We start from the raw sequence: 13,479 nt of genomic DNA on the forward strand, positions 1-13,479 counted from the left end.
TTGTCTTCTGTGTTTGTTGGTTTCTTGGAATAGTGGTGTTTTAGTCCATTTTGTGTTGCTTTAAAAGAATACCTGAGACTGGGTAATTTATAAAGAAAAGAGGTTTATTTGGCTTATGATTCTGGGATGGTTGCATCTGGCATGGACCTCAGGCTGCTTCTACTCATGGCAGAAAGTAGGAGGCTGCCGGTGGGTACAGGCAGATCACATGGTTAGAGGAAGCAAGAAAGAGAGAAGGTGCCAGGGTCTTTTAAACAACAAGCTCTCATGGGAACTAATAGAGCAAGATCTCACTCATTACTCCCCCCTCCCCGAGGGAGAGCATGAATCCATCCATGAGGGATCTGTCCACATGACTCAAATCAGTTTCCAACACCGCCACATTGGGGATCAAATTTCCACATGAGTTTTGGAGGAGACAACATCCACACTCCAAGGAGATAAACTTTTTTTCCTTTTTATTGTTAACATTTTATTTTACTGGTGAGTTTTGTTATATTTTGAGTATTCTAAGTGATGGTTGTTTTTCAGGTACCAGACCCAGTACTTCCTTGAGAATTTCTTGTAAGGCTGGTTGTGTGGTAGTGAACTCCTACAGTTTTTGCTTGTCTGGGAAATTACTATTTGTCCTTCGTTTCAGAAGGATAGCCTTGCTGGTAGTAAAGCATTCTTGGCTGGAAATTTTTGTCTTTTAGTATTTTGAATATATCATCCCATTCTCTTCTGGCTTTAAGGGTTGCTGATGAAAAGTCTGATGTTAGTCTGATAGGGGTTTCCTTATAGGTGACTTGATGCTTCTCTCTTGCAGTTTTTAAGATTCTCTCTTTGTCTTTGAGTTTTGCCAATTTGACTGTAACATGTCTTGGAGAGGACCTTTTTGGGTTGAATATGTTGAGAGGTCTTTGAGCTTCCTGCATCTGAAGATCTGTATCTCTCCCTATACCTGGTAAGTTATTTGCTATTATTTTGTCGAATATGTTTTCAATGCCATTTCCTTTTTCCTCCCCCTCTGGAATATCCATGATTTGGATATTGGAGTGCTTGAGGTTGTCTGTTATCTCTCTTAGATTTCGTTTAAGTATTTAAATTCTTTTTTTCTTTTTTTTTTTTGTCTGCCTGTGTTATTTCAAACAAGCCATCTTCAATGTCAGAAATTCTCTTTTTTTTCTAGACTGCTGGTTAAACTCTGTTATGTTTTTTATTTTGTTGAATGAATTCTTCAGCTCCAAAAGCTCTGCTACATTCTTTTTCAAAGCATTGATTTTTTTGTACATTTCTTCTTTCAGGTCCTGTATACGTTTTCTCATTCACTGTGTTGTCTGAGTCTTCTTGTATCTCAATTCGTTTCCTTAGTGTTATTGCTTAAAATTCCTTGTCAGTCATTTCAAAGACTTCCTGTTCTATAGGGTCTAGAACTTGAGAGTTATTGTATTCCTTTGGTGGTGTTGTACTTTCTTGGTTTTTTGTATTTCTGGTATCTCTCTGTTGGTGCTTAGTCGTTGTGGGTAAGGGTATTGCAGTCTACTTGTTCCACCCTCGCACCCTCGCGTCTGGAACAATGTCAGGGAGTTTTGTTGACATTCAGCTGTCTGAGGTCCAGCAGGGCAGGGGAGGGGGGTCAGCTGCAGCTGCAGTCTCTCTTGGGGGCGGGGACTCACCTGGTGGTGGCCTGGGGGTCTTACATGCAGAGGGCATTGGGAACTCCGCAGCTCTGCTGCATTGGGTCCCAGAGAGTCTGTGGTGGCAACTATGGCCTCTCTTTGGGGTGGGGACTCCCATAGCAGTGTCTTTTGAAGAAATAAATTTTTAATTTTAAGCTCAATTTATTGATTTTTCTTTTATAAGAAAATATAATTTTTCTCTTGTATTTAAGAAGTTTTTGCCAAACTCAACAATTGCTAAGATTTTCCTGTGTTTTCTTCTGGAAGTTTTATAGTTTTACATTTAAGTCTGTGATTCATTTGGAGTAAATTTTTGTATGTGGTATAAGGTCGAAGTTTATATTTTTTGATATGAATATCCATTACCATTTATCAAAAAGTTAACTTTTCCCCCATTGTTTGAAGTAAATTGAATGCATTTAAATGGGTCTGTTATTTTAATATCAATGGACCATCTATTCTGGTTCATAGATCAATATGTGCATCTTTGTTCAATACCATACTATCTTGATTACTGTCAGTTTATAATAAGTTTTGAAATCTGGTAGTTATCTTTTAAATTTTTTCTTTGTTTTCAAAGTTGTTTGGGCTATTTTAGGTTCTTTGCATTTCCATACAAATTGTAAAATCATCCTGACAGTTTTTACGAAAAGCTTGCTGGGCTTTTGATTTGGATTGTATCGAATCTATAGATCAATCTATGAAGAATTCATATATTAACCATATTGAATCTCTGGATCCATGAACACAGCCTACATTTGTTTATTTAGGTCTTCCTTAATTTCTCCTAGTAGTTTTTGCATGAAAGTTGAAAATGCAAAATTGTGGAGATACTATTATTTCCAGTTTTATTTTTCCAGTATGGTAGAAATTTAGGTATTTGTATATGATTTTCCTCAAATGAAATGTAAATGTACTTTTAGTGTTGTTACTTAAGGACACTGATTTCTAAAATGTGCACCATTTTAAAACTACCATGTTACCTTAGGGGGAAAAAGCTGTTTCATTAATTGGGGCTTTGTACAAGTTAGCATCTCATGGCCTAATTTTTAATTAGTAAATATTAGCATGTAATTAGAAGTATTTTTAGATTCTTAATGATTGTCCTACCAGTGAATGTAGGACTGCATTTTAAGTATAAGTACAGTTTAGGTTACAATTAGACTTAATTGAATTTTTGCATTTTGGTTGCTCTGCTTGAAATGAAGGTCATATGTAAATCAATATACATTTTTCCCACGTTAGAAAATACTCTCTTAGCATGCATAGAGTTAGCACTGGTAAGTTAACAGTAGCAATAAAAAAACTCATACAAAACAAACCAAATTTCTTTTATGCCCCACAGATGTATCTTGTGATTTTTCCAGAGGGAACAAGGTATAATCCAGGACAAACAAATAGACTTTCAGCTAGTCAGGCATTTGCTGCTCAACAAGGTAAGGAAAAATTTGACTGTATTTGAACAAATAATTTTTGAAGATAATGACCTTTTTAGTTTTTCGTCCTGGGAAAGATATTTATGTTTTACAACAACTGAATGAATGAATATATTAATTCCTTGGATGTATGTATTTATTATTTCTTAGAAAATGAAGTTTCTTCTCATTAAGTCATTTGCATGTTATTACCTTTATCTGAGAAATTAAATTTAAGTGCTTGCTACAGTACATATTCTTGTGCCATGGATTTAGTTAAAATCTCTCATGACTATGTAGATTAAACCTTTTGCTACAGTGTAGGTTATATGTGGTAGAAAGAGTTTCTGTTTTGTGAGTTTACAGGCCTACGCTGGAATTATTAGCTCTGAATTATTAGCTATATGGTTGCAAGTTGCCTAACGTTACTGAGCTTCAGCTTCCTTATCTTTTAAAGATATATATACCTCGTGGGTAGACCTAAATCTGTATAAGAATTAAATTAGAAGATATGTGAAGTTCCTATTGGAGAATGTTACATGAAATTGGTTCACAGTACTATTAAGCTGTTAGTGTCCTCAACAATGGGAGTGTTCTTAATATCCATATTTTAGAACATTGGGTAACTGATAAACCAATAAGCCATGCAGTTTAACCAAATTTAGAACCAAATTAGTGTTCTCAAAGATTCCTTCAAAGATTGACTGAATTAATATGTGATCTCTATATGTTGATCAGCAGGCACTTACTGAGCAAATGCCTTGTTCATAACATTATGCCAAGGTCTGTGACAGTGCTGTCTAATAGAACTTTCTGCAGTAATGGTAATGTTCTTTATCTGCATAATCCAGTGTGCTGGCTCCTACCCACAGGTTACTGAGCATTTAAAATGTGACTAATGTATCAGAGGAAATTAATTTTAAATTTTATTTAATTTTAGTTTAATTCAAATTTTAAATTTTAGTTAATTTAAATTTAAACAGTCATGTGGCTAGGGAGCAGATCTGTTCTAGTGCAGATCTGTGGATTCAAAAATGATCAGGTGGAACTCTTACAAGGTGCTTGCAAGAGAAGATATCTGTATATGAAATCATTTGTAACAATATATTTTTAAAATGCTAGTTTATTTTATGCATACACTGTGTCAAGTAGTGGTTCAGGAACAAGAGGGTTCAATTTGTCTCCCAATCTGTCAACTCTCTTCTGACTTTTACTTCCTTCTCTATCTAGTCTAGACACCGTGGTCTATCATTTCAGTTGCTCTTTTGCAATATCATTGTCTCTTTTGCCCTTTTCACATTTAAAAAACAGAACAAAAACCCTCTTCCTCAATTCCACATTCGCCTCTTATTAACATCCTCTTTTCTCCCTTTCATTAACAGCCAAAGCCTTTGGAATCTGTAGTCCGTTGTATCCACTTTCTCAGTCCTCACTCAACCCTCAACTCATTGTGAACTGATATGAAATTTTTGATACATTCTTGTTGAAGTTCTCCCCCTAGGCTTTTGTAGGGCTGTTCTCCATTTTCCCCCTCCCTCTCTTATGATTCCTTTTTTATCTCCTTTCTAGCCTGCTCTTCTGTTTCATTCTTTCCTTTTTCATATGTTGTTTCCAGTGTCTGACTTTGGTCTTTCATTCATTTCACTTTCTGTGTTTTTCATGGTGGTCTTCATCTAAATCCATGGCTTCAGCCACCGTTTATTTGACAGCTGATGACTCAAAAAGTTCTTTCTTCCATTTCTCTGCCTAGCTCTGGATCTATATGTACATTTGTCCCACTAGAGAGCTTACTTAACTCACCCAAAGGCACATCTCAAACTTGCTATGTCGAAGATGAAATTTATTCTTTCACCTATGCACTCAAATTTCAAGATATTTCCTATCTTGGTAACTCTGTCATTCAGTCTAAAACCTGGAAGTCATTCTGCACTCTTCCCTTTTATCCATTCAAACATGCAATAAATCAGCAAAATCTAGAGTTTCCCTCCATTCCCACAATTATCACCATACTTTAAAATCTTATTACTAATTTTCAGTTATCTATTACTATGTAAGAAACCACCAAAGAACTTAGTGACTTTAAATAGTAACAACCATGTACTTGCTCACAAATCTGCACTTTGGGCAGGGCTTAGCAAGGATGATTCCTCTCTCTGTTCCACAAGGTCAGTTGTAGTCTCTCATTTTACTGCATTTAGGTGGGAGCTTAATTGGGGCTGGAAAGTCCAAGACGGATTTAGCAATATGTCTCATATCTTACTTGCAGTGGCTGTATCAAGTGGGAGTAGCCTCTCTCTTCAAAGTTCTTTTTAATTTTTCCTTATGGTATTTATCAAGTATCACTCTTGTGCCAATATTTAGTCTCAGATGGACATTACCATTGACTTTGGACTGTATCCCCAATTACAAGGCAGCTTTAAAAAGTTCATGAAAAATGGCATTAAAAGATAAAAATGATGAAAAAAAACCTTTTTCAACATAATCTCTATCAACTTCAAGACACTTTTTAAAGCAATGATATTAGCCATTTAGTTCATCCATAAAGTACTGAGGGTCCCAGGAATTTAACCATGCCAGTGTAGACTAAAGAAAAATGGTGTCTTTAAATATTTTTTCAGATTAGGAAGCAAAAAGAAGTCAGAAGGTGCCAAATCAGGACTGTAAGGTGGATGCATAATGATTTCCCATCAAAACTGTCATAAAATTGTCCTTTTTTGAGCAGGCTGAGCTCTAGGAGCATTGTCATGTGGAGAACTCTCTGGTGAAGCTTTCCTGGGAGTTGTTCTGCTAAAGGTTTGGCTAACTTTCTCCAAACGCTCTCATAAATAGCAGGTGTTACATTCTTTGGCCCTCCAGAAAGTCAACAAGCAAAATGCCTTGAGCATCCCAAAAGACTGTTGCCATGGCCTTTGCTCTTGACCAGTCTACTTTTGCTTTGACTGGACTACTTCTGCCTCTTGGTAGACATGGCTTTGATCGTGCTTTGCCTTCAGGATCATAAAGCTATGTTTCATCTCCTGTTATAATTCTTCAAAGAAATGCTTCAGGATCTTGCTCCCACTTGTTTAAAATTTCCCTTGAAAGCTCTGCTCTTGTCTGCAGCTGATCTGGGCACAACAGTTTTGGCACCCATGGAGCAGAAATTTTTCTCAACTGTAATTTTTCAGTCAGAATTACGTATGGTGAACCAGTTGGGATGTCTGTGGAGTTGGCTATTGTTTCTGCTGTCAATTGTTGGTCTTTTTCAGTTAGGGCACAAACAAGGTTAATGTTTTCCTCACAAACTGATGTGGCTGGTCTCTGCTGGGGGCTTCATCTTCAATATCGTCTCATCCCTTTTTAAAACGAGTTAACCATTTGTAAACTGCTGATTTCTTTGGGGCATTGCCCCCATAAACTTTTCATAAAGTATCAATGATTTCACCATTCTTCCACCCAAGCTTCACTATAAATTTGATATCCTTCCTTCAATTTTAGCAGAATTCATGTTGCTCTGATAGGGATTCTTTTCCCACTGTTGTCTTGTCTTTTTTAGGGCCTCGAACTAGATCCTGTTCAGACATGATATATAACGAGTTAGCATGAGTTCATTTTGGTGCAAAACAATTTTGCAATCCATGCATAGTTTTTCACGAACTTTTTGAAGACCATTTGTACGTATTAGCTGTATAACTTAAGGCAAGTCAGTTCATTTCAGTCAGTCTGTTTTCTTTTTTGTAAATGGGGGATCATAATAGCTACTTTATGGGACCTTTATGAGGATTCAATGATATAATACTTAGAGAAAGCCTGGTATGTCATATATATTTATTAAGTCATTACTGTAAATCTACTGATAATGTCAGACATTGGTAGCAATACTCTCAGTGTGATAAAACACACATTGAGTGTTGAGTGATAAAATAGAAGGACTAGCAGAACTGCACATAAGAACTCAAGTCAGCCATTTTGGACTTTGTAAAGGGCAAACCACATTTTGTGAAGAAGTATTTGTCATGACATAAACATGAGTCCTGCTCATGAGGTAGAAGATAAGAACACATGTGTGTGGTGTGTAGAGTGTTGTGATGTGAGAGGCATAGCTACCGCACTGTGGGAATTGAGGGAAAGAGGATTAGATGACTTCAAGGAAGAAGTGACATCTGAAGTGTACACCCTCATGTGTGGCCAAAGAAGAGAGTTCTGGGTATGAGAAAAAAGAGTGTCAAAGATATGGAGTACTGGGTGAGCAGGACATGAGGTGAGCCAGGAGTTTTGATGGCTCCAAGCAGAAGAGGAGTGAAGAAGAGTTGTGGGAATTCTGTGTGAATTGGGACAGGTTTCGATCAATCATGGAGGGCTTAGAACACTGGACCTTTTTCTATGAGTGAATGGAAGTTACTAATAATAATCTTCCTAATTAGTTCACTGTGTTTTATTTAAGGCATTATAGTCTTAATTCCTTTTTTCTAAAAGCATGTTCTACAACAGAGTCCATAAGATGTTTTGAAAAAAAGGGTTTCATGTTCAAATGGGTTTAGAGAATGTTGTGTTTTATGTTCTGCCTTCCGGAGTTACAGTTCATATTAACATGTTAGTTGCAGAAAAGTTCAATAGTAAAGACATCTGATTTTGTTTGAGTTATTTCCCAACTTTATATATTTTACAAAGAAAACAATGATATAAGATTGCTAAACACAGTTTTTAGATTTTTGTGGGGATAAATTTTCTAAAGGTTCTAGATAGCTGAGCTCTTACTTTAACAAAATGTATGTTTTACTTTTTGAAGCTTAAAATAGTTGATAGCTGAATCGGTGGTGGGACTCATGATAAACTTGAGAATAGGCCTAAACCATATGCATTTCAGTTTCTCCTGTGTCATCTCTTATACCCATTTTAATTTTGTTTAGGAATTACAGTTTATAGATTAGATAAGATGAAAGGGAAACAGTAAACTTAACAATTTTTTTTCTTGTTTTTTTTTTTTTTTTTGTCCATTGTAAAATCTGAGGTGTTCTGTTCTTATCAAATGATAAATTACATCCTGAGACACTGGTGGACTTCGTGAGTTGAAGAAGAATTGACCTTGGAAGTTTACCTAGAGTGCCTTATTTCTTATACTCTATGCGGATTTTATTTTTGATATAGTACTACAATACTCTATTTTAAAATAGTAACAAATCTTTATTAAATTCCTACTATGTAAAAAATTTTGCAAAGTTGGTGCAACTAGCTATAATATCTTCTTAGAGTTTATAATTTAATAGGAGAGTAAAACGTGATTTTATTAGTTATATATTGATGTATAACAAATTACCCCCACTTAGTGGCTTAACACAACAAACATTTGTTGTATCACAGTTTATGTGGGTCAAAAGTCCTGGTATGGCCTAGATGGGGGCGTCTTGTTCAGGGTCTGTATACAGGCTGCAGTCAAAATGTCTGCTGGGGCTACCAGCATCTCCAGGCAATACTGCGGGAGGAGCCTCTTTCAGCCTCTCTCACAGGCAGCAGACAGGCCTCCAGTGCTCAGAGAATTTCCATTTCAATGGCTGGAATATCATTTCTTGCCACTTGGGACTGTCTGTAGAGCTACTTGCAACATGACAGCTTGCTCCCCTCGCGCCAGGGCTCAGAGAGAGGCGATGGGGAGAGAAAGAGGGAGAGGAGCCTGACAGGAGTCACTGTCTTCTTGTCACCTGACCTTGCAAGTGACATCCTATCACTTTCATCATACTCTCTTTGTTAGAAGCAAGTCACTGGATCCAGCCAATGCTGAAAGGGGAGGGGATTGCATGAGGGCCTGATACCAGAAGGTGGGGATTATTGGGGGCCATTTTAGTGGCTGCCTACCTCAATGATATCGAAGTAAGATTTTTACAAAAATAATTACATCAAACCATAATATGAGAATAAGCAAAGTTTACTTCAGGTTAAATCACCTTCAGATGAGGGTTTGGGGAGGCCTTGTGGAGGAGAAAGCACTCAGGCTGGGCTTTGAGGACTTCGAGCAGGTAGGGGTGTTGGACGTGGGGCAGAGGTGCACTTCAGCAGGAAGAGTGACATGAGGCAGGCCAGAGAGGGGAATGGGACAAGTGACTGACATGGTGAGAGCTCTATCTCAAAAGAACAGTCAGGAGGGGTGAAGGCAGAGAGACTAGTGAGAAATTATGAGGTATTGGTTAACAGTAGTGAGAGCCTGTAGTGGATTGAATTATGTCCCACCAACACTCCCTGAAACTTGAATTGTGTCCCCAAGTTTTATGTATTAGAAACTCAGCCCCTACTGTGACTATTAAGCAGGTGGGAAATCCTGTTATGGTAATTGAAAGGTGGAGCCTTAAAAAGACTGGATTGTAGGACCCTGCAGTAGTGCAGTAGTGAATGGATTAAAAATGGTGGTCAGGGGTGTGGTTCTGAGTGCTTTAAAAAAAGAGGAGAGTCTGTCTTTCTCTCTCTCTTGCTCTCTCGGCTTCCACCATCTTGCAGTGTGAGACCCCTGGGTCACTGTCGCCATCACCAGATGGACTTGGACGCCCCAGCCTGAGAAAGTGTAAGCAAAAAATTTCGTTTTTCTTTACAAATCACCCAGTTCCAAGCATTTTGTTATAGCAGCACAAAATGGACTAATACAGAACCTGACCAAGACTCAGCAAGAGCAATCTAGCTGACTGAGATACGGGTTCTACTTACAGTAGTGATCAGATTTCCAAGAAGATTTAGTGTGCTGTTCTCCCACAACTTTGCCTGTTGCAGTTCCATTATAATGTGTGATAGACTGATCATTAATTTTAAATATGTTAAATAAGACAAAATTACCTCTGGACATTGTATTATAGAAGGCCCCCGAATAGTTGCAAGACCCCACCCAGTGGATGCCTAAGACCGCAGATAGTACTGAACCCTTTATATACTATGTTTTTTTGATCTGATAACCGAGAAATGGCTACTGAGTGATTAACGGGCGGGTAGTGTATACAACACAATTTGAAACTTATGAATTGTTTATTTCTGAAATTTTCTGGAATTTTGTGTTAATATTTTCAGACCACAGGTAACTAAAACCATGGAAAGCAAAACTGTGGCTGGGGAACTACTGTGTATATACTGGGCAAATCACTAGTTGTTTGTTGAGGTGTATGTAATATGTTTGCATGATAGAATGAGTTCAATCCCAGATTATTGTTTGTGTGTGAAGAATAACAGAATTATTATGTGTTTTAACTTTGAAGCCCTTCTGATTCCTTTTCTAAAATTTACCTTTTAAAATAATATATCTCATATATTATAATATATAAAATGCATATATAATATATATTATAACATAAAATATATGTTATAACATAATATATATTATAACATAAAATATATGTTATAACATAATATATATTATAACATAATATATGTAATATAAAATATATATTATGTATAATATATTAAAAATATAAATATATATTATAAATAAATATATAACAGAAAATATAACGTTTTATATTTTTTTATTGAATCATAATTGATTATACATATTTTGGGGGTTCAATGTTGATGTATGTTGATCAAATCAATATTGTTAGCATATACATTTTTATGAATTGTAATTGTTATTTATGCCCATTATCAAATCCCTCCCCACCCCCCCCACCTCTGAGAACTGTAGATTTCTTCTCTCCTTGTGAAAGAAATGGTTACTCTGTTGATTTGTTGCCTAGATGATCTGTCCAGTGCTGAGAGAGGTGTGTTCAGGTCCCCCACTATTAAGAGCAGGTGGTGTTTCTATCACTCTGAAATGGGCTTTGTGGAAAGAGACATTGTCTTCTTTTCTTTGGTCTCTGCTGGTGACTCTTGTGTCAATGCACTCGAATGGCTGGTGGGTCATTTTGCTCCATGGTTGTGGCATCTAGCTGCTTTTTGTGGCACCTGTGGCTATTGTGGTGGATGTGGTGGGCCACCCACATGGAAGTGGTGTTTTTCGTGTGCTCCTTGCCTGGTTGTGGGAGGAAGGGTCGGTCCCTGGCTCCAAGCCTCAGGAATCCGGGTGACCATGTGGCAGTGACAGCATTCCTGGTGGCGGGAGGAGTGCTTGGTCCCTGGCTCCATCTGTTTTTACATTCTAAGGTGGTGCTGTGGAGCATTTGGGTGGGAGGGGGAGAGGAGAAGGGGAAAGGAAATAGGGTGGGGGAAGGAGTGAGAGCATGGTTGAGGCCTGTGGCATCTCCCTTATTCCTGCAGTGTAGACCAAGGGGGCTTCCAGTGGTGGCTTGGTCATTGCTGGGCTGAATGCAGATGTCGGGGGTGTGGCTAAAGCCCTGAGCCCCCCAGTGCCCCAGCTCAGGAGCCTGGGGTGTTTCCTGCGGTGGCTCAGTTATTGTCGCTGGGCTGGTTGTGGGTGTTGGGAGGCATGGCTGAGTCCCCTGGCCCTCTCCCCTCCCTGGCTTGGGGACTCTGGGGGCTTCTGGTCCTTCTGGGTTTTATAGGTGTTCTTTGGTGGTCTTAGACCTTTACTAGTTAATATCAAACTTTGTCTCTGGTCTGTGGGTATTTTGTTTTTTCTTTCAGTTCTGTGTTGGATTATTTGCTATTCCCATGACTTAAGCTCTGCGCTGGAACTAATTTGTTGTCTTTTGCTTACTTCTAAAACGGGAGAACTTCCTGTGAGTACCAGCACTTGAGACCTGTGTTTGACCTAAATTATTGTTTTGCTGCTGATTCCCTGGGGAAGGCTTTTTGTGCAGCTAAAGTTTTAATGGCTGACTTTGTAGGTACTTCTGGGTCTCATGAGATCCGGTACACCTGGGTTGTATAGAAACTCTGGTCTGGGCCTGAGTCTTTTCAGCAAACTGCTCCCTCTGTAGTTCTGTATTCCTGACCAGTCTACACAGAGTTGGCCTGCACTGATTGGAGGAAAGATCGACTGTCCTTGCTGTGTCCCAGTGTTCCCCTGGTGACCCGTCTCCCCCACTACCCATGCTCCAAACACTTCCCATGGACAGGCTGTGTGTCAGTCCCTTGCAATGACCTGCCAGCCTCTGAGTAGCTCCTTTTTTTCAGTTGTTGTGCCTTCTTGCTCCTATGTGGGTCCACGGGAACCTCACTAGTAGTCTTGCTGGCCTGGGGGGCCATCAAGGCCCTCTTCACCCCTGCCGCCTCCAAGCAACTTCATAGGAAGGGCACAGCTGCGGCTTTTGCCAGCTGTTGCTCCGTGTGCTCACCAGCTCTAGCCTTCAAGCAGCTGGGGCTCGAAATTGTGGGAGCAGACCTTTCTTTCTCTCATTGTGGCTTTTTTTTGCCTTTATGCACTCTGTAGGTCTCGCCTCCTCTTCTCCTGAGCTCTAGAGGCCCCAGCTTGGCTGTCATTGCTTTTTAATAGTTGTAAATTGGTTGATTTGTGGGTGTGATGCTGGAGACTTTCTGTTCTGCCATCTTGACCAGAAGCCTCCATATTTTCTGTTTAAACATTGGCATACTTTTTTCAACTGGGTAAAATAGGTGTTTATATGCTAATTGATTTATTCATCATGTTATTGTTCAGAATTGTGATTTTAGTCCAGGTTATATTTTTCTTTTTATTCTGGGCATATATAACTGTGTTTGATACTAGTATTTCTTAATTCATCCTTTTAAAAACAATTTAGGATGAATATTTACCTTTTATTGTTCAATCCATTAACTGAGGTGAATATTTAATGTAGCTACTAAAAGTTACTTATTTTAAAAAATCAATACTAATTTTGCAGTGCTAAAAAACAAATATTTTAAGTGCTTCTTAAAATAGTAATATATGTACTTTAATTTTTTAATCCAGTGATAGTCTAGTTACCTACAATAATAGATTTATTGGTCAGTTATTTTTCTGTGAGTCTTAGAACTTTCCTGAAGTTACCAAAAAGAAAAAAAAATGTATTTGTCTTATGGATATAATTTTTAATTGCTAACTGTTCTTTCTTTAAATTTTATAATTGAGAAAATTATTATCCATTAGAAGTATATTTTTTGTTACTGTAAATATAATTATTTCCCATCATACATAAAGGAAATTGATTTGTGAACAGTATATCTAGAAAAAGTGTCTCTTGTTTTCTTTTCTCTTCAGTCACACCTAAATGAGATTAATTGAAAATATAAACGTAATAACTGGGTCTCCTCTGTTAAGCTAATTTTTTTTCAAGAAAGTTGAAATTAATGGCTCTTGTTAGTCTGTGATGTTTTGCTTCAAAATCATTAACAACTTTGTTCCTAAGGAGGCTTTATTTGATTCTGACTTTAAAAACAAATTGAAAAACAAACCAAAAGCAACCTTCTTAATTTCACTTTAAAATTTTGATACTTGTTTACATGTTTTAGTCATTATACTATATATAAATCTTCAGTTTTCTGTTGTCAATGTTTTTGCCTTGCTTAAGAGGTGTGAGTTGTGTGTGTGTGTG

The 13,479-nt window shown here is 37.8% G+C and overlaps 1 protein-coding gene across 2 annotated transcripts in view; it reads left to right on the plus strand.

The window, feature by feature from the left end:
• AGPAT5 (1-acylglycerol-3-phosphate O-acyltransferase 5) overlaps positions 1–13,479 on the plus strand; it is a 65,893-nt gene that overhangs the window by 32,193 nt on the left and 20,221 nt on the right. For both annotated transcript variants that reach the window (XM_063103528.1, XM_063103538.1), the window contains exon 5: positions 3,007–3,097. In XM_063103528.1, the coding sequence (XP_062959598.1) occupies positions 3,007–3,097 (91 nt within the window). The remainder of the gene's footprint in view (positions 1–3,006; positions 3,098–13,479) is intronic.

This window comes from Cynocephalus volans, chromosome 1 (genome assembly GCF_027409185.1).
Source record: "Cynocephalus volans isolate mCynVol1 chromosome 1, mCynVol1.pri, whole genome shotgun sequence".
NCBI classification, from domain to species: Eukaryota; Metazoa; Chordata; class Mammalia; order Dermoptera; family Cynocephalidae; genus Cynocephalus; species Cynocephalus volans.